The 21,269-nt window shown below is 40.0% G+C and overlaps 2 protein-coding genes across 2 annotated transcripts in view; one reads left to right on the top strand and one right to left on the bottom strand.

The window, feature by feature from the left end:
- LOC148343431 (disheveled-associated activator of morphogenesis 2-like) overlaps nucleotides 1-7,883 on the bottom strand; it is an 81,924-nt gene extending 74,041 nt beyond the window's left edge. The window contains exon 1 of the mRNA XM_088290775.1: nucleotides 7,714-7,883. The gene's annotated coding sequence lies outside the window, so the exon portion shown is untranslated. The remainder of the gene's footprint in view (nucleotides 1-7,713) is intronic.
- kif6 (kinesin family member 6) overlaps nucleotides 7,554-21,269 on the top strand; it is a 62,687-nt gene continuing 48,971 nt past the window's right edge. The window contains exon 1 of the mRNA XM_088290990.1: nucleotides 7,554-7,686. Within this exon, the coding sequence (XP_088147116.1) occupies nucleotides 7,615-7,686 (72 nt within the window). The 5' untranslated portion in view covers nucleotides 7,554-7,614. The remainder of the gene's footprint in view (nucleotides 7,687-21,269) is intronic.

Below are 21,269 nucleotides of genomic sequence, written 5' to 3'. Positions count from 1 at the left end.
GGCTATGGCTGGCATATGCGTCTTTTAATTGTTCTTTTGGGCATGCATAAATGAACCCCGTTAGCTCTTCCTGGAAACAAGGGACGTGAAAATACACAAATAAATGAGACCGGGAAAACCCGGGTTCTATATGAATCACATTGCATTAGTCAACTCAACTTAACATTGATTATAGAGCACTTTAAAACAACCACTGATAGATACAAAGATGCAAAGAAATCTCCAGAACATTGAGAGCAACTTTTACCAGCATCAGTCACGTTCATGGCCAAGTATGTACAAACATAAAAGTTATTTGCCCATTAGTATGGTAGAACCGAACAATGACAGCTAAGCAAATGATGCAGAGTCGAGGGCAAAATAAAGTGACCTTTCAGTCGTGTGGTAATTACGATTCAACGACAATAGTAATGATGCGGGACCAGTAGCGCAGAACAACTATTTTGCCAATGAAGCAGAGAGTGCTTGAGCACTTTAAAATGTCCAGAAGTGTGGAATAGTGACCACCAACAGTTATGCAAATACCCACAGTGCTGAAGCTTTAATACTGAATACGCTAATACGGTCACAGAGGGATGTGCACAATTAGCAAAGTGCCAGCCACTATGGAATTTTGTCTTTTTATGTCTGTCTGCTTAGGTTTGAACAGTCCTGGCCTTTATGCGCAAAAGCCGAGCTCACAATGAAATAGGTTGCAACATCTCTGGTCTACCATAGAAGAGTCGTGATTGATGGGATTTTAATTGACCTCACAGTCTGGAAATCGTTCAAGCACATCTGGAATAAGAGGGGTAATCAGAAGGAATCAGTATAAGACCGAGGGGCAAGAAACAGGGTAAGTGCGGGTATAAGTCTCCTACGATGTTCTGTAACAGATCATAAAGTCGAAAGGATGTTTTTCCATTCAACGATAGACTGGGGCATATGACGAATGCTCAAATTCAACTTCACAGCTGGTTAAGCCACATTCTCATCGGATGCCAAAAGGTCTTTGCCCTATCAGACATTCCTGCTATGCAGCGCTTCCTCTCGAATTCAGGTGTGTCTTAGCAGAGAACAGCTTTACCACTGTCTAAAAGTAACAGACCAGAACATGTCCAGCCCTCCGACCCCCCATCAACAAGACCTGCAGACTGATCCCTCCTGGTCAAACCAGATTAAGCAGCCCTGAATTAAGTTTCATTTATTTAAGCAAATGAATCATTAAAGGGACGCTTGGATGAGCTTAACGTTGGCACTTATATAATAGGTTTGCATGTAAAAATGACTTCAGCACAAAATATCCTCAGAGCATAAACTATCAGAATCATCCAAAAAAGGCTTGGTGACAAGCAATGCCTTTTCAAGGGAATGGAGCCCCTATTCATTATGCAAATGTAACGCCTTGGGGAACAAAATATCGACATGTGCCTATATGCCTAGCAAATTTGGCCATGGTCGTTTCATCCTCAATAGTTGAAGTCGGACGACAGATGAAGGGAGGCAGTATCAGATGTTCACTGTTATCAACATAAAATGGTACACACACACACACACAAAACAATGTTAGGCAAAGTGCTAAAAATAAATCATAGAAGATACAATGGTTGCTTTTTTAAAGCTTTTTAAGCTAAATTTTAAAAGGTGAATCTATTCCAATCTCTTCACTTGTATAAATGAAAAGCTTCACACATTTTTGTTATTTTTTTTTTTTATTAAGCCACGGAAATTCTACGAGACACTGATGTTAAGAAATGTATACACATTTATACAGCTTCTTGTAAGCTCTGGTCATAGTGGCCCTCAGTGTGACGCTTACTGCTGGGGGAAAATGAACAGGTTATGTTACAGTAGGACAGAATTTATGTACTTCTATTCAGACATTTGGAAGTGCAAATGCACGATATGGGAATGTATTTCACGGAGCCAGAAATATGGTTGCCTCATGCAACAAAAATGAAGCTCAGGACAATCCAGTTTGTGTGTACTCAAAAAAGTTCAAGTCAGTGTATTATGGCTTAGGTTTGGACAGGAGGTCATAAACACCATCTATGACTAAGGACTGGTACGAGAGGGCTTTAGGGCATTGGGGGGTGGATCACTTTTAACAGACACAACATGTGGTGTCTGGAATAAGATTATGCCTTAACAGCTAATTACTCCCAGACTTCTTTCTTAAACCCGTGCCAGAAATTGCAGTAAGCATGCAAGCAGGCTGTATTGCCACCACGTCGAGGAAGAGCAGCCTGAAACAGAATAAGGTCGTACTGTGACTAACAATGTACGTTAGTGACATTGGGATTCTTGCTGATTAGATTCTGTAAGAGTCAAGTCGCATTTTACCTCAATTGCCACATTGTCTACTCACCGATTCACACCTTCTAGCTTTTTGGGTTTCAAGCAGGAGGTGTCAGAAAAGTAACCTTTTTTGTGGCAAACCCAAATTGGGTGTTCACACATTTAAGCAGAATGCTTGTGTTGACAAGTTACATGAGATCTTGCTCTTCTAATGTCATGCTATCTACAAAACTGATGTAGCCATAACCATCACGCCTACACAGTAAACCCTGTGCAGGAAACGCAAGGCAGATCAGGGTTTGCCAATCCAAACAGAGCCATAGAAAAGTGAATTAAACCGGACTGCTCAGTGGCAACCTTGTTTATACAACGCTACTGTTTTATCACCCTTCCCTTGAGGCCGTATCTTACTGAGCGGCGAAGGTTTGCAAGGGTGTTTTTTTTCATCAGGGTTCGTTCAAGGTCACACAGACGTTGGCCAACAATTTTAATGGTCTCAAACAGTTATTCTTGTCACAAAGAAATTTTGAAGATTTTATGGCGGCAAGAAAAACTGTTTGGTAATGTCTGTCGAATTAAAGAAGCCTAGAAATGACTGTGATTGGATGATGATAAATCATCACTTGTGTATGCCATCGGGAACGGGATGGGAAGATAAAAAAAATTGCTTAACATTGGTTATCTTTTAGTAAGAAACATACGTCAAGGAAAGTAGGCCACAGTGGCTTGATCTCACCCGGTTACCAAAACCATGCTGAAGTGAAGTACACCACTTCACAAAAACATGGCTGAACAATGAGCCAAACCACCCATCCCTCCCCTGTGGCAGAAAAACTTGTAATGGGCACACACCAGTGTCAAGTGCAGCCTGCTTGATTACCTGCTAATATATGCCACCATGTTGTCTAAGCAAGGCTTCAAAGTAATCTTTCCACCTCAGTAATGTGCACACAACACAATTCTCTTTATCCTCCTCAGTCAGCAAGGGTACAGCCAGAAGCAGCCCGCGTCAGCCAAGGAGCTTTGTTACTCTTGGACCAGACTTATTTTTTTTCCCTCCCTCCCTACGGAAACGTACAGGTAGCTGAACGAGGATTGCGCTAGCTAATCAAAACATTGGACCTAAAAATACATTCTGCCAAACTGCTGTAACAGCTGCTCCAGATGAACTGGAAGGCAAACCTTTTTCATATGCATGATTTTACCGTATGTTTCACGTGGCTTACACGTACACATTAACTGATTTAGTTTGAAAAGCTTGATACAGCATTTCTTTTCTGAAAGCACACTAGAAAACAAAATACCGCCATAAATGTGGGACATTTATTCCAAAGGAGAGGAGAAAGCAGAGCCGTTCAACTGCCCGAGTGGTGGTTGTCCGTGACTCGGCGGTCAGGTATAAGGGCAAACTCAACGTGCAGCCTGATTGCATAGTGCTCATGGTTTTTTATATCATTTTACAGTTTGAAGTGGAAAACAAAAGTAGGAATGTGTTTTTTTTTTGTTTTGTTTTTTTTGGTGGTGATTGGTCAGATTTTTCATGACGCTAAATTTTCAGACTGCAGGCAGACATTAGCTCCCCACAGCTAACATGCTAACATGACGACATTGCTGCTGTCAGGGTAGCAATTCACATTTGCCCGCTGATACAGCCAAGGTTAGCCTACATATTATCTTCTTACGGGTTTAAGATCATTTCAGACCGCTAGCCTTGTCTGTATCAGCAGGTGAACGCTAATTGTTGCCCTGACAGTGCCAGTGATGTTAGCCTGTTAGCGACGAAATGCTAATGGATGCTTGCCTATGGAGTCTAACAAAATGTTAGCATCGCTAAATGTCTCAGACCAATCGCCACCAAATTCAGATGCTAATACCTACTTGTTGTCCACTTCAAACTGTAAAAATGTAAACGATTGGTAAAATATTTTCAATTTTGTGAAAGTGATAATGGCTATTCCTCATAGTCCTAAACATGGCCGATCACTTTTATATTTTCACAGATTGAAGTGGCAATGAGTCAAGCTGTGCATATGAATTCCAATCAAATCAGTAGTTTTTCAGAGGGGTGAATTTCAGTGCTGACATCTTTTCTACATATTGTGTAAGTGCCAAGAAAATTGTTCTTGCGTTTGCTTTAAATTTGAACAAAAACCTTACTTTTCAAATAGGTTTGTACTTATTATGCTGTATATGCAGCAATTACAGAAGCTCTCCAATAAATCTATCTATCCATCATCAATGTCCACTAATAGAATCTTGTGGTGTTCAGTGACCTGCCTATTAATAAGTAGTAACAAAACATTAACACCAAAAATGTCATTCCCGTCTAATGATCTATTCCGGCCTAACCACACAGAGGTCTTACATGACACTCACAAGCAAGATAGTCTTGCTGCATAAGGTGCAATGTGGCAGATGCTAACTGCAAATCTGTGTGGGTGAAGAGGAGGACGAGGAGGGGTGCAACTGTGCACTTGGCATGGTGCACTGCTTGTAAAGCCTGATCAGCTGAGCAAGAGGACACATTGCCGCATCGCTGCCAGATGTTCAGTGGGATTAAATGGCTCGATACCTCCCCATCCTCTTTGACTCACAGATTGAGTTTTAAGCGCTATGGAGGCCTGCAAGTAGGTAAACAACCACCATAGCTACAATGACAGGAATGCAGCATGTTATTTTGAGAAACATGCAACATGTGAACACTGTCTAGACTTCTGATATTCAGTAAAGAAAATAATGTGACACCCAGTTTACATTTACTAGCCATTAGGAACACTTGCACAATCAAATGAATCCAAAATAGAAGCCTTTACAAAGCTAGTACTCACCCTTGATTGATCCTCACTTCATTCACCTAACTTGCGTATGCAGCGTGGATTCACTTCCCACACTGTAAAGGTGTGATGAGTTTGAATGGTTCCGTCTCTATACACTGTGTGTCCTGTGATTGACAGGAGGCCAGTCCAGGGTGTAGACTGCCTTTTTGCAAAAAGTCAGCCTCTGCCCTTATCAGAATAAGTGGTAGAGAAAATGGATGGGCAGTTTGTTTAGTTTACCGTAGTGTGGCATAGTGATTTCTGCTTTAAAGTTTCAGTAAAATACACGACAATATTTGTCTAAATATATTTTTATATAGCTCTTATGAAAAGTGTTCTTAAAGCTATGAACACACCAAGGTAAACTAAAATGCTCCCAGTTGCCTTTAGAGGAAAGTTTTAATGATTCAGCCCTCCATTTTATATACCACTTACGGTGCCCTCCATAACTATTAGTATTCCTGATTAAGATGTGTTAAAGCCTTCAAATAAATTGAATTTATTGCAGAAGCATACTCTCATGCTGAAAATTGTTGAATTGCTTCACCAGAAAGACACTAAACCTCCTCCCATCTCAGTCCCCTGATCTCAACCCCATTGAAAACCTATGTAATGAGCTAAAAAGGAGCATCCAGATGAGAGGACCAAGGTCACTGAATAATTTAGACTAGAGATTGTTCAGAGGAGTGGTTGAAGATCCCTACTTCTGTATTCTCCAATTTTGTGAAACATTAAAGATTAGGTGCTGTTTTGTTGGCAAAAGGGGTTTGTAAAAAGTAGTAACATGAGGGGTGCTAATAATTATGGCACACATGATGATGTACAGAATTATTGCTTAAAGTTGGATTTTTTCTCCCCACTGAATAAATGCACTTGAATTACAAGTTGGATTTTCCTCTTTTCGAAAAAAGCGTCCTATATTGTTCAGACATAAAAAAAATAATAGAAACTAAACAGCTGGAGAAAAACCCGCTTCACTTTGGGTGAGATCAAGGGTACACCCTCACATGCCACATACAGTCTAACAACCAACCACTCAAATTCACAACTATGGAAAATTGTGTGTCTTCACTTAACCTAAGAATCGTGTTTTTGGAATGTGGGAGGAAGGCGGTGTACCTGAGAAAACCCCCACAAGCATGCTGAGAACATGCAAACTCCACATAAGAAGGACAGAACCAAGATTGGAACCAGAGACTTCCGAACTGTGATGCAGGCTTGCCTACTGTGCTGCCCAGGATTTTTCATCACAGGGCAGACATCCCAGGAAATTACCTAAGGGCCTCATTGGCCCACACCAATGACAAAGCACTGCAACGATAATGTGTCGCTGTTGGGAATCCCCCACATAAGGCCTCTTACAAGCTGTTGCTGGCCGGTGGCTTGGGGGTTCCACAAGAAAGGGTGTCAAAATGAGTCAAAATCTACAAAACAACTACAATCGAACAGTGCAACGTGACAAAATTTGGAAATCTCCCTAATTGCCCGACTTCCCTCATAGGGGATTCATAAATTGTCTGTCTGTCTATATAGCCAAGTAATCTATTTAGCAGGCTTATTGGAATACAAGCACAGTACTACAAAATGAAGTGAATTTATCCCTGAAGACATGCAAAAGAAAATCAACAAGTGGATGAAAAGGAAAAAAAATGTAATGATGTTAAGTGGGAATGTGTGTGGAACATGATATAAGCACATTGTGATGCCAATTTGTTCGAGTCCCACCAAGCATCAGAAAAATTTATTGTATATGTGAATTTGTTCAAACAGAATATAATTTCTCCAATTAGGAGAATTATTTGTTGATACCATCCTTATCAGTTTGGTCTATCCAAATTGCGACCAAATTGTGTTTGTAGTAGAAAAATATTACAATCAAATAATATAATTTCAGCATAATCTGCTTTAAATCACACATTTAAACCAGTAAATTCAGTGTTAGTGTGAAATTCTCCTGTGGCGACGTGATTTGATCCCCCTGCATCAAACTACACTAACTTGACTCAACCTTCACTCATTGCTGTCCATTTCTGACATGGATGATTATTAATAAGGAGGTAGAGCGCCCTCTATGGGTACTCGATCGAACCAGCGATTTAGACCAATTCAGACGTTGGGATATTCCACAGCTAAATATCAAAAGAGATACTCTTGAGTATCTATTTAAAGGAAGCTCGTCGGCATTTTAGCACATCTAGAAATCAGACTAGATTGTTGCGTTGACTAATAAAAATCGCACACTCGAGTATCAAATTGCCAACGTTAAGACCTGACGGTAAAAGACGTGTTTTGTTTTTTTTTAACGGATGGTGCTCGTAGTGAGCTAACGTATGCATCCTTTTCACGAGCTTCAAAGAGACGTCGCAAAACAGCACGCATGAGGCTCACGTTTTTATTTTTGAACAACACAAAGGTGGCGTGAATGAGTTTTGAAAATGTAAAAAGGATGTGAAACGAGTCTTTACTTGCAACAAAGCCGTCAAACGTGTGACGGCAGCCACGCTATTACCTTCCCCGGCTGATGAAGAAAGGTACAGCCGGGGCTGGGGTGACAGCACCATCAGAACCCGACCACCTCACGCTCGTTCAGCAGGTAAAAGGAAAGAAAATCGGTGCTTACCGCCTACGTTCTTTGTGGAGAAAGCAGATTCTGATCGGCAATGATGATGATAATAATCCCTTAATGTTGTCACCGGATAAATGTAGTGTGGGACAGTGGTGGCGACGTCCTGCTTGGAATGAGCTGCTCATTCAGCTGAATGATAGTGAACTGCAGAGGGACTGTCAAGTGGGTCAAAACAGCAGCACCACGCCTCCCTTCTTAAAGCAACGGCGCACTGGCAGTGTGCGCGTGTGTGAGAGACATTTATTTTGAATTCTGTTGTGCATTAAACATTTATTTTCATGACTACTTGTAAATAACAAAAATACATGATGCTATGCCGTTTGAACAGCAATACAGTATTTCCTCGGTAATTTTGGCTTCGCCATTTTTTTTTTTGAAAGAATTGCAATTTTTAAGAGACTCCCCATCATGTTTCAAGTTGCGCCTTGACAAATTTAATAAGTCAAAAGAAGTTTGCATGAGCCTAGTCTCGTGTCTCTAAGCAACCGTTTAATCCTGTGAAATATGAAGAGAGCAAGTGATTGGCTGTGTTTTGATCTCCCCATAATCCTTCATTAATTGCCCATTCAAGGGAAGCACTTTGACCTGTGGCTCAAGCAGACATCAAATCTAATTTGATGTGTCTGAGAAATATCCATGTCCAGCTGTGCTCTACTGTATTGGTGCATGAGATCATTTGTAGGCTTGAAGCAGTTGAAAGGAATTAGTATGGTTGAGTGCCCATGATAATTTAATTTGGTTCCATGAAATAAAAGCTCAGTCACATTAATAGGACAACTTGGGTGGCTTTACTGTTATTCGTAATATTGTGCTGCGACTGTATTGTTCTTAAGTCCCGCATGCCTGTGGTGATTGGAATTTTTACAAGATGGCGTTAGTTGAAACAAATTGACATCTTTATGATATTGCAAAGGGGAGCGCTACATGTCAGTCTGGGCACTCGCTCAGGTGTGTTGCTTGGCCTTTGGATGCATGGAAATCTTGTGGTGTGATGCACGACAAAGTCAAGCCTTGCCAGACAATGACACAAGTACTGGTGTCTTTCTGTCTGTAATCAAATACTGTGTCTGTTTTTTAGAGCAAAAATTCCGGTGTTGAAAGATAGTGAACCAGTGGCTTGGCTTGTCAAGACAAAGATGAAATTTTCCAGTGAAGGACAATCATTTTACCCTTGAGAGAAAACCAAAAAAAAGGAAGCATTAATCCGTTTAATTTAACAAAACAAGGTGGAGGTCAAAACTATAAACCAAAACAGATATCGAGATCTTGGATTTTTTTCAGAACGTGACACCCCAGAATTCTGCTTCTTGAATTACACTTGAGTTTTTACGTTGTGTAAATGAGACTTTTGTTGACTTTGCTATTGTTTGGAACAGACATGAGTGACATATTATACTATTCAATGAAACCCCTACGTCACTGTGAGCAGTGTCCTCAGAGTGACACCACCGTGAATTAAGTGGTTTTCCACTGAAGTCAGTAATCATAGAACCCAGAGCAGGGCTTAGCGTCACTCCAGGTTCAAACTGACCTCAGAGGAACGAGTGAGGAATGGAACCAGGCAAAACCACTACGGAAGTACAGTTTTGAACACATAGCTGCTGAACTTTGATTTGAGGGAGAGGCATGCTCCTGAGACTCTTGGTGTGTCATGGCTCCCTGTAGTCAAGGACGTCTGAACTCAGTGAAATCATTCGTGATTGGATCATGCTTTCACTCAGTCTGCACCGAAAGCCAAGAACAGCATTTAGTTTGTTGCAGCTATTTGACAGAATCCAGTGTTTTGACGACGTACCTTGAATTGACAGGGTTGAACATGTGGAAAGGTCTTGTCAACACCTTGTGATCTCAGGGGTGTCTGGAAGATCAGCGGGGTTTCTAACTTATTTCACAGACATGTCCATGTGTCCATTAGGAATGTGCGCATGTACTGTTGGTACAGTAAGCTAAAACGTTCATTGATGCAGAAAGGATCTTGGCACAAAATGCACAATTTTCAATTAACCTGCAGGGAAGTTACGTTTGATAAAAAAATGTTTAAAAAGCTGACTATGAACAGAGTTTTGACGTTTCCGAATTATCCTTTGTTCTAACAGAAAATAATTGAGAAGCACTGGACTAAAGACACCTGAACGACTGTTATTGTATTTATCATCCGAACAATCAACAAAGAGATTGAGTATGATACTTGACGACTTCTTCTAAGCAAACAAGACACTGAATCGTCTCCTATCTTTGCAGTCTAAGTGATGCCAATAATGATGCTGTCACCGTGCGCATGCTGCAGAAATGGAACGCTAACATTATTCCATTTCAGCTTGGCAAGATTTTGTCCTTTCAAGCAATCTTTATCAGGGGATTACTTTTCATAGCGAAACAAATTTGTTGCCAGTAGACCCAAGATGCTTTCTGTAACTGGTTGAAAAGGTCTTATTATATGAACAGTACTTTAACCAATCAAACAATGTCAAAGTGCATTATTTGTGAAAAAAAGTTTCTGCAGCACATAATGACGGTAATTATAAAGTAAATGAAACAACACGTGCATAAATATTATGAAATGATGCTCCATTTTAAAGCATTAGTTAAAAAGACACGAGTGTACATCTAATTCATATATTAGTGATGTCACATGATGGGAATTACTACATGCGATTCATAATCTAAAAAAAACATGTTAATACTATCGTAGTGCGCATGTGTGCATGCACAAGGAGACTAAGAGTATTTTGATATACTGTATGCATGCATCATGGAATTAATGTGCTAAGATGCCACGTTGCAGCGCATCAACCAACAAATATAAAAGCTATTTAAATCCTCCATTTTGCTGCGGTGAGTTTTTCTCCTCTGAGTCATCCCGGGATTATTATCAGATGATGCCTCAATTAAACCCAGAGGCAGTTTGTTGTGTTCTGAAGAACAAAAGTAGGAATTTTACTGTCATCAAGTTTTTACAAGCCCTTTTTTTTCATTTTATGATTTGTGCACATATACTGTACTGTCTGTCCCCAATCTCTGTCAGAATTTATGACCACTGCACTAAAAGAAGGTCTATAATTGTCCTAATAACGTCTGCAACATTAATTTAATTTGTTAATTGCTGATTGATAGTTTTGGTGAATGACATATCCTAGCTTGGGTGTTTAAATGCCGGGAAGTCATTTGCGGGCGATTATTAAGATTGTATTATTATGGGATGTGTCAGGGACACAATTCCAAAATAGAAATTAAATTAATCTCTGCTTTGAATTCCATAACTAAATTAGCTTGTAAAAGGCACACAGTACACACACAGTTCACTTCATTAGGTACACTTTCACAGTCAAATTAGAGCATTACTTCTCATTGTTTTTATTGAACAATGTAATGTTGGGCATAAGCATTTCTCCAGTTTTGTAGGTGGAGAGCTACGTTAAAATGTTTACACCAGCTGCTATGCACAACAGGTTTTTTTTTGTTTTTATGACTGTAACAGCAAAACAAGGAAGGGGGCTAGATGTTTCTAACGCTTAACCTTTATCTAGATCCGTCGTGTCTTCTCTCGTTTGCTAACGCTGAAGTTCTAAAGTTTTGTTTAAAAAATAAGGGGCTTTTTTCACCCTCCCTTTTTTCTGAAGGTGCAACTCCCAAAATACACACAACCGCATTACAAACAACTTTTTAGCCATTTATGCGTAGATGTAGAGAAAAAAAAGTAGATGACTCAGCAGAAATGACATCAAGCTAATTGCTCTGACATGGGTTGACCTATTAGCAAAGTCGTTTTCATTTTTTTGAAAAAAATATTTTCAACCATAATGCATTGTGTCACTGAAACAAAAGCAACCCTGTTATTCATCCGTCCATCCATTTATCTGTAACGCTTGTCCTCACAAGGGTCGCGCGGGGTGCTGGAGCCCATCACTGCTAGCACATTAACAACCTTGCATGCGCTAAAAAAAGAAACATTCAAAACTATTTATTGTGAGTTGTCCTCATTTCATATACACGACCCCTCGAACCAGACAGTGTATTACAGCAGCATTGTGATACTGAATATCTTAAAGTATAATCAACTTGACATATTCAATACAAAACTAGAGAGTGAAAAATCAGGACAGATTCTGTTTCCTTGACTCTTTGCCTGATCAGGAGTAACACTTTTTATCCTTAAATTGCATTAGAGCCCAAGTGATTTTTTTTTCCAAATTTCCTTCCAGTGACAGGAGTCATCCTCCGCCACAGATTCCAAATTTATGTCCAGACGTTACTCAGTTGTGTTTGTCTTGTAGAGCGTCAGTTGAATTGTTTCCTGTTATTTAAAGCGTCTTGTTTCTCCTCACCCGACATTCTCTGAACAGCTGACCCGGCTGTGCTCTTTGACACAACACAGAGGCCCTCTTTTGTCCATGGAACTGCACGCTCTGCTAGTTTTGTCCCAAGTAATCGGCTCTCTGATTTATTCTGCTCTGCGTAGCCTCTCTTTGATGTCGTTTGAAGTGAAGGTAGAGAAAGTGAAGGTCAATCTGTCGAAATCAAAATGTCCACGTTTGCTCGCACCCTGAAACAATAGGAGGTCAATTGTATTTGTTCTCCTTCTGGTGCTTCCATTCTCATTTTCCTGGAATGGGGTGATACTCTCAGGCCAGCATTCTTACACTGGAATCCATGTACTTTGTAATACTGAGCAGGAAAAAAAATGCACCAAAAAATTACTTCATAAGGAAACCAATGCACCAGTACAGCTACAAGTCTCACATCAATTATATTTGTGCAATCTCAATTTTCAATAGCGCTTGTCTTGATTAGCATCGTGGTGGAGCACTGGGACAAATCATGCTTATTTAAATAAAGTTTAAGAATTGTATCGCCTTCCTCGGGGGATCAGGGATTTGCATTTGTGGGTGTGAGAGAGATATTTGTACCCTGTTGATGCTGTTGCTTTAAACAGATTTTTTTTTTTAAATCCAGGTTCATCAGGACTGCACCAGTTGTGTTCATTTTAAGTGCTGTTTGCAATTTCACAAAGAAGAGACATTTAAGGGGTTATATATATATATATATGAGCATAATAAGGGAGTCCTTTTTTCCTGGCTCCAAGCTTTGACATCCAATGTTCTGAGGGGTAAATCGATAACACTGTTGCAGCAGCACTGGCATGGCACCAACATTTGAGCTTAGCTTGTCTTGTCGTAATGTTTATTGTTTTACTTTTATCATCTATGGTATATTTATTTGATTTGTTTTTAACACCTTTTTTCCTCCCCTCAAGAGCTTTTGCCATTTGTCAGGCCGCAAAATTATGTTTTTAATCAGTTTTGCAGGCTAAATAATGGTTAAGTAAATAAAAAAATAGCTAAGAAGAAAACTTTAGTACTCCCATTTTTTTGTTTGATGTGTGTGTTTTTACGGGCTTACTCATAACTGCCCGTAGGCGTGTGAAAAAAAAAAGCCAACCATGACCACTTGGCTGTTTGAAATGTAAAGTAGGCAGCAAGGGCATCATGCCCCTGGACAGGGACTCATCATCAGTTTAATCGTGCCTCTGTATTAATTATGAAATACACATTGAAGAGGGGGAAAAAAAACAAGTTGGTGGATGATGGTGGTGGTGCAAGACTACTTGCTCTCAATGCAGCCAGCACAAATTTCCCCATTGTGGGACTAATAAAGGACATCTTTATCTTTTACAAACTGCAACACATATGGCATTTAACAATGTTCATCTCTTAAGGTCAAATGAGTTGTGTATCTGCATTTTTACATGAGTACGTGGATGGCGAGGTTCACAGATTTTCAGCTTCAACCGGAGAATGGTAAGTGAAATGCACTTATATAGCGGTTTTGTTTACCCCATCTGGTGCCCAAAGCGCTTTGGCCTAATTGATTGTGACACATAGAAACTGATCAATATGTGGACGCTCAAATATCCCAGTGAACTACTCCAGTTCTTATTACTACCACAGTTACAGGTTGATACACTGAGACGTCACGTCAGTTAGAGTTGTTGCCATTTGCCATATTTTGGGAGGGTGGGATCACAGCAGAACTTTAACTGCATTGGGAAAGCTTTCAAGGCCATTTGGTGGTTTTTGTCATTTTTCCACTCATTTTTTTTTTTTTTTTTTGTCTTCTTTTTGTTGGTCATAGTGTGACCGCAGGGCTTGCCAGGGTGACATACTGTGCTTAATTTGTGTGAAATTGCAAACAAGTTGGGCACACAAGCGCATAAAATGTTGTCGAATTACAATGTATACTGGCGTTACGAGGAATTTGGATCCAACAATGCTCTAAAACAGCAGGGATTTGATCGGCTGACGATGGCCTGCCTCAAATTCCTTCCAGGCATTTCCTCAGTTCTTATGCAAGACTGTTTGTGTGCTGAACCATCACCTGGACCTGGCTCATGTCAGGAAGTACAAAAGTTGCCAGCGTTTGTTGGGTTTGTGACGGAAAATGTGGAGAAAGTGGATTTATTATCGGCACGGCCAGTAAGGGCTTCAGTGTGTCATTCCAGCTGCAAATATTTATCTTGTCCTCTTTCAACCCTGTCTCTCATTTCTCATATCCATTTCTTTTTGCTCCATTACTCCCAATGGTCTTGTGCTACTCTTTCATTACTACAACAGCCCACATGGAAAGTGTCATCACTATTGCTCCTGTCCCTCATACGTGCAACAGTTAAACTTTCTACCTACAACATGTACTGTGCGGTTAAAAGTTGTTACAAAAGCACATGGATGGAGTCAAGAACTAATCCGCTAACTTCCTCTTCAGGCATTAAAATGCATTTGGTACCTGGGCTTTTTCTGGGGAGTTACCAAATTGAATCCACCTCATAATGCCACCACTGACGTAATTATAGAAACCATCGATACTATACACAAATGGTACGTATTCCAGCAACATACAGAACGTTCCAAATGATTATGCAAATGAGTCCCTCCAAATGGCACTCATCATTTTCAAGTCATCAGCTGTTTGAGGATTCTTTTCATGTTTTTCAACAAGATTAATATGATTGGTTAAAAAATTAAAGAATAATCAAAAGTACACATGCTAAAAGCAATGTAGCCAATTGAAACAGTACCAAATGAAGAGATGAGACTCTTGGAACTATAAAATCTATTTTATGGAACCAATATTAGGAATGAAGTAGTAAATGTAGGCCAGTGCTTCAGATGGTGTTTAGGCCATCAGAGAAGGCTTTTGCGCCTCTAACGCCTCATCACTGTTAAAAGTGGAAAATTAATAATATAATGTAGAATGTCCATGAATATCTTGGGGAAAATTTGTCTTAAAATGCAACTAAATCAGAAGTCATTTAAGGCCAACATTCAAGTTGTATTTCACTGGCTTTTAATATGTTGTTGTTTTGAAGTAAGGCACTGACATAATACTCATTACGCAATGATGACCTAGAAAATCCTGTCCCACTTAAAATACCCAGCAAAGGAGATGCTCGAAAAGACAAGGAATGTGTCAGATTTCTCAGGCAAAAGGGTCCGTTGTACATGCCAGGAATAGTTGTGCTTTGATGAGCATTTCTCAAATAGTAATCGCAGACTTCAAAGAAAGCCATGCAAAAACTTAAGTCACTGACAAGCACAAATAAAAGTCAAGATGAGTTTTGCTATCACTGGAAAATGGTGCAAAGGTGCTGAATTGAAAGGTTTACCTGGTTGCTTGACGAGGCAACTGAGACAAACTGTTATTGGACTACTTGCAGCGGCATATTCTGCCTGTAATGACACAGAGCTGAGCAAAACAAATTATTGAAAACCACATTTTTATTTTTTTTATTTTTCCCTGACTCTTCTGATCTCTTGGTGAAGGAAACACTTCACCAGAATAACAAATGTAAACGAAACCCAGCCCATGTCTCTATGCTGCTTTATCCTCAAATTCACCTCTCAGATTTGACTTTGAGCCTTAAGAGAGTCATACACAGTATTTGAGGAATGCAGCTTGAAGTTTGATCTGCTCTGGCCGAGCAAGCAAAACAGAGGACAGAAGCTTCAGAAAATAACACATCACCAAAGCCTTAAAGAATTCCCTTGGACACAACTACTGACCAAAAAACGGTGCAGTGGTGGAGAAGTCAGCCTTAAATAGCCCCCTCGGACTGTGCTGCTGTAGTCTGCCTCAGATGGACAGTCAGCACATTCGGTTTAAGCATCTTTTTACCATAGCTGGATTTAGACTTCAATGCATATGCATTCTCAGTGGTGATAGTAAATATTCTATATTGCAGCTGGTGTGAAGGCGAATTTTATTTATTTATTTTTGGGGGAATGCATTTACCTCTAAAAGTGCATTATCGACTCATGGAGTTGTGTACAGTAAACAATAAATGAATAATAGTGGTAGCGTAATGTGCCCGCTTGTCTGTTTTGGAGACTCGTTGGGCTCAGTTAAAGGTCGTGTCCGGTCTGCGATGTTGAAGCTGCTAGCAAGATTTGAAGGCTGCCTCACTTTACCAAACTTCTACATCTCCATTCTCCTCACAAGGGTCACAGGGGATGCTGGAGCCTATCCCAGCTGTCTTCGGGCAGTAGGCGGGGGACACCCTGAACTGGTTGCGAGCAAATTGCAGGGCACACAGAGAAGAACAATCATCCGCGCTCGCACTCATACCGAGGGGGAATTTAGAGACCACGCAGGCACGGGGAAAACATGCAAACACCATACAGGAAGGCCGAAGCCGAAATAGAATCCACAACCTCTGCATTTTGAGGCCATCATGCTAACCAGTCGTCACCGTGCCGCCACTTCTACATCGCTTAAAAGTTTTATTTTCATGACGTAAAAATGTTGAAGTTATGTAAAAAGGTAATCAACAAAGTAAGTAGCAATTTTAGTATTTCTGCATAATTTTGAGTTCAGATTTTCCATAAACAATTGACATGAACTCTAGCTTAGCAACTGTCGCTATGTTAGCAGTCATGACCCCGAAACATGATTGGTTTATTGCAAGTATGCATTAATGCGCTCATTAAAATCAAGAAGTAGAAATAATTAATGCTAGCAGTACAAAATACTCGTGCACCTGATTATAAACCCGCAAGGCATGGTCGTGTTGATTCACTGGCATGTCTTCCTTGACACCAATAGGATTTAGTCACTTGGTATGGGATCGTTCCCGAATTGGTGCAAACCACCCATACAGTATAATTATCTTATCTTGGTGGACTGTCTTCTCATTTTGGTGTTTGCCTTTCCAAGTCTACCCATTGTCAAAACACAAATCCCAAAAGAGAGAGTACACTAAACTCTCCTGTTGGACAGCAAAACTGTCTTAAAAATGGATCATAACAACTGAATGGATAAAGTGAATTTGGTGATTCATTACAGAATTTCTGCCAGGGGTCGTTGATCCATACTGCATGATTAAGCAGCTGAACAGGACAGGTTAAAAAAATGTAATATATATCAGAACCTAAACTATGCATTAATTCGTGTTGATAATGACAGTGTGAAACCACATCTGCTCGGATGTTCTGCAACCGATGAGTATTTGCAAAGAACATGACTATCAATTTTACAAGCACCAAATCTTGCTATGTTTCATCTTCAAGTATGCAATGACTCGTGGCATGTAAAGGCTCCGTGCCATGGCGGAAGGATCTTCTTTCTGATCATGCTTTTTGGTCAATGAGCACTCCCGCGCTTAACGCCCTGTGGCCACCCACAGCCAAAGATGGAACAAAACACGAAGATACACACAACCGCAAATACCAAATCACTGAGTGGAAGCATCCTTCACTTCTCTGAAATATTGACCTACCTAAATCCAAACCACTCTGTTTGGAAGGAACATGAAGATTCCTTCATGAGGGATTGATTAGCCAGAAGGGGGTCCATCCAACTTTTTTTGCTCAGCTGGGTGGGTGGGTGTCGGACACCAAACAATCGTGTTCAAAGTTACAGCTTATAAATATATTGCAAGCAATAACAACGTAGAGCTCCAAGGACACACCAAACTACATGCTCAGTCAGTCAGAAAACCACAATTTGTGCTGAATAAACAAGCCGTGGCAAGCACAGTACACGACTGTTGTTACTCCTAAATTCAAGAGATGATTGCAATTACATCCAAACATTTGGGGGAGAATTTATGTGAATGACACCAAACAATAGCAGATCATTTTGCAAACATCCAAAAAACAATACAACCAGACATACTCCTGACCTCCAAATGACCCGTGTCAACTGCAAAAAAAAAAAATCCAGGACACACATTTGAACTTGACTTTGTCCTATTTGTTTGAGCCGAAGGTGCTAGCATTGATGACTAACACGCACGTCATCTACGTACAAATGAAACCATTGGCGGTACTGAAAAGAATTATTTTTGTTCTGCGCTAAAGATGTTGCATATGAATGAAGGACGTGTGAGAATGTGTCGGTGTACATATTGACGTCGATATCCGTCAATGGCAATGAATGAGTTAATATTTATCAATCTGAAGGGTTAAGATTAGCATCAACCTAAATCTACAGTTGCATTAAGACATATTGACATTGGCTACTTCTGAATATGTAGACATGTGGAAGTGAGGCTATAATTAAAGTAACTTATAGATGTGTGTTTATATTATGTTAACAGTATATTCATGATGTCAAAGAAAGTCAATGTTTTAATGCAACCTTAGTACATAAAAACTTGCTGTCTGCAAGTTTTTCCATCCTTTGGGGTGAAACCTCAACTATTTCAGATGATATTTAAAATAAGAGTTCTCAGTTCCCCCAAACAAGCCCAACCCAGCCCATGGTTTGTGTTTACTGCTTTCCTTGTGCATGTCTGACTATGCCGTATAATTGCTTTAATGAAAGTGGATGTGGTCACTCCTTTTTTCAAGCCACTGTCGCTTTTTGAGAATGCAGAATTTTGTCAACGCAAACAGGATATAGCCTGACTACATAACAGAAATATTTGTAAAGATTACTCGGATTGGACATGTAATACTTTTTTTAATAATGAAAAAAAAAATAGTGTCACTACTGCATCACAGTTTGTATCATATACAAGAAAGATTCAACCTGTCTTGCCTGTTAAATGGAACTTTAAACCATTATTTTTACAATAATTTGATTAAAATAAAGAAGTCAATTTTACTGTACCTGCCAATTTCCCAGTTGCTCTTGGATTCAAAGAGCTGCCAGTGTGAGCTGCAGGAATGACTACACCGGTGTGACTTCCAGCTCTGGCAGGGAATCAAATTTGATCTTTTCCATGTGTCACATTCTAATGAACAGTAGGAATCAAATTGCAAAAATTATGAAAAAAAGGCCAATCATTGCAATTGCTATGTGTTTATATACTTGAAAAAACTCCTCACATTAGCACTTAACACAGCTGCATAAACCCAACAGGCAACATTCAGAAATGATATTTATGTATAATTGGCTTTTTTTTTGTGTTGAAAATGGGGCTAATGGAGACAATCAGGTTACCAACATGTCGAAGAGGTGCTTTCGAACTTGCCTAGACAAGCAGCCAGGAGTCAGACATTGTTTTAATATGATAACTGAGGCCACTTTAATGAACTATTATTATAGTTTGTCGTGTTACAAAAACAAGTTCCGTACAAATTGCCTTTATCAAGTCACTTGGCAAGCCCAGGATTCCGGGAGCACATCTTTTGTCCAGCCATCAGCTCATCTGCATTTGAGCACCAACATGTCAGCAATAGTCGACTGAAAAGGCTGCACTGTCTCTTCATAAAGCCATTGTCTCGCACATAATAGAAAATATCCGCAAAAGCAAGTCCAGCACGAAGGAATGCAGGGCAACGCGTGTCGCTATTCTGAAACGCATTCTGTCCATTTGGTAACCTACACAGTCCTCTCAGCAAGATTTTTCCCTTTGTGGGGGCGACCAAGGTTGCTTTAATATAATTTGTGTGTCAACCAATTTCCATCATTTATAATTGCGTCAGTGTTACAAATTAAAGAGTGGTTTGCATGACATGGACGACGACAAACTTTTGCAATGCAATCTAAATGTGTTGACACCCATGAGTGATCAAACACAAGACACGTATGAAAATTCTTGGAACAACAAGTACGGTTAGTGGCGCCAACTCGAAACCACAAATGCTTCCTGATTCACTGCTCCTGGTGAGCTGAGAAGAAGCCCTCCTGCTTGGCTATATTTGGCAGACATCCAAGGCTCAGGTGAAAAAGCAGAAACAGCATGACATGCATATGCTGAAACTGGAGACAGGGGTATAGGCTTCACTCTACCACCTAACGCTCAAACTCAAGACATATGGTCCTATAACCTGTTAATATGCTGATTATTGAATATGTGTTCTAGTTTGGAGTTGGGAATGAGATAAAGCACGTTAAAGACGGAGTTTGCAGATTGAATTTTTTTCCCCCTTTAGTTTATATTGTATGTATGACCTGACAGTCGAATATTATTTAATTATCCCTTTCCCGACGCTTCTTATTCCATTGTAATTATTTTAAAACGCACCACGCATTGACAAGAATAGCCTTGCTCAGACTTGTTTGCTTTGCCGGATTATTCACCTCTGGCTTGCAACAAAAGTTAAAAAGGAGGACTTGGACAGCTCTCAAGAATGAAGGTGCAAAGCACCGCCTCTTTGCCAACTTGGCAGACAGGCGGTGCGCCATGCTGGGTGCTGCACTTTTCAATATATGCTCAACAATTGACAATTCGGTGGCAGAAAGTTTGTCTTAAGTTACACCTGATGGACACTGTTCAGCTGTTTTCTGTTGTCTACTGTATATGTGTTTGTATCATTAATTTGTGTTTTGATTGACAGCTTTTGCTGTCTTTGCTGTTACATTATTGCTATTGCTTTCCTATTCTCCAAAATGCAATGTCGAAATATGATGATATGAAAAACAGAGTCTTCTTTGAAGGAAATTGATTACATTGACTTGTTCAAGCAAAACGTAAATGTCCGCATTTTCTGTCTGTGGAATTGTTACACACTTCCCCAATCTGGAAGATAAGGCCTCGCCAACTTGGGTGAATGTTGAGTTGCAAAAACACCTGTAGGGTTTTTTCATTTGGCCATGAGGCCCACAGGAAATGGACTTGCGTGTGTAAGGTCAATTGTTTTGTGTCCATATTCTTCTATCTGCTTTTCCGCCTTGTGATTTTGAAAGCCGCCCAAAGACTTTGCAAGATCACTCAACATCTGAACAGCCATCGGGTGACGAAGGCTTGTCTAGGATGAAAAATTTGGCAAACAGACAGTTGTCAAAATGAAGGCAATGTTCACGAGAGAGGATATAGTATCCAGACCAGGTGTAGGGGTCTTGTCGAGTATGTAATGTCTGGTGTTGCCACTGCATCATGGGTGGAAAAACTATGGAACTGAATGCCTGTGGGGAATGTTGGTATGTGTGAGTAGTAAAAATGAAAAGAAATGACTAATTGTCATGAAGATGTAGACCACAAATTATTGTGGGTCTTGATGATTAACAATTTACAAAGTATTTGTTCGCTCTTATTGGTGTGTCTTGATATGATTTTATTACACTGGTCTGCATCAAAAAATAAACAAGAATGATAAATATTTCCCTAA

Source organism: Idiotropiscis lumnitzeri, chromosome 1 (genome assembly GCF_059441095.1).
Source record: "Idiotropiscis lumnitzeri isolate Australia: NSW breed Sydney's pygmy pipehorse chromosome 1, RoL_Ilum_1.0, whole genome shotgun sequence".
In the NCBI taxonomy this organism is placed as follows: Eukaryota; Metazoa; Chordata; class Actinopteri; order Syngnathiformes; family Syngnathidae; genus Idiotropiscis; species Idiotropiscis lumnitzeri.
The sequence above is the reverse complement of the archived record's forward strand: the minus strand, read 5'-3'. Positions and strand labels throughout refer to the sequence as shown.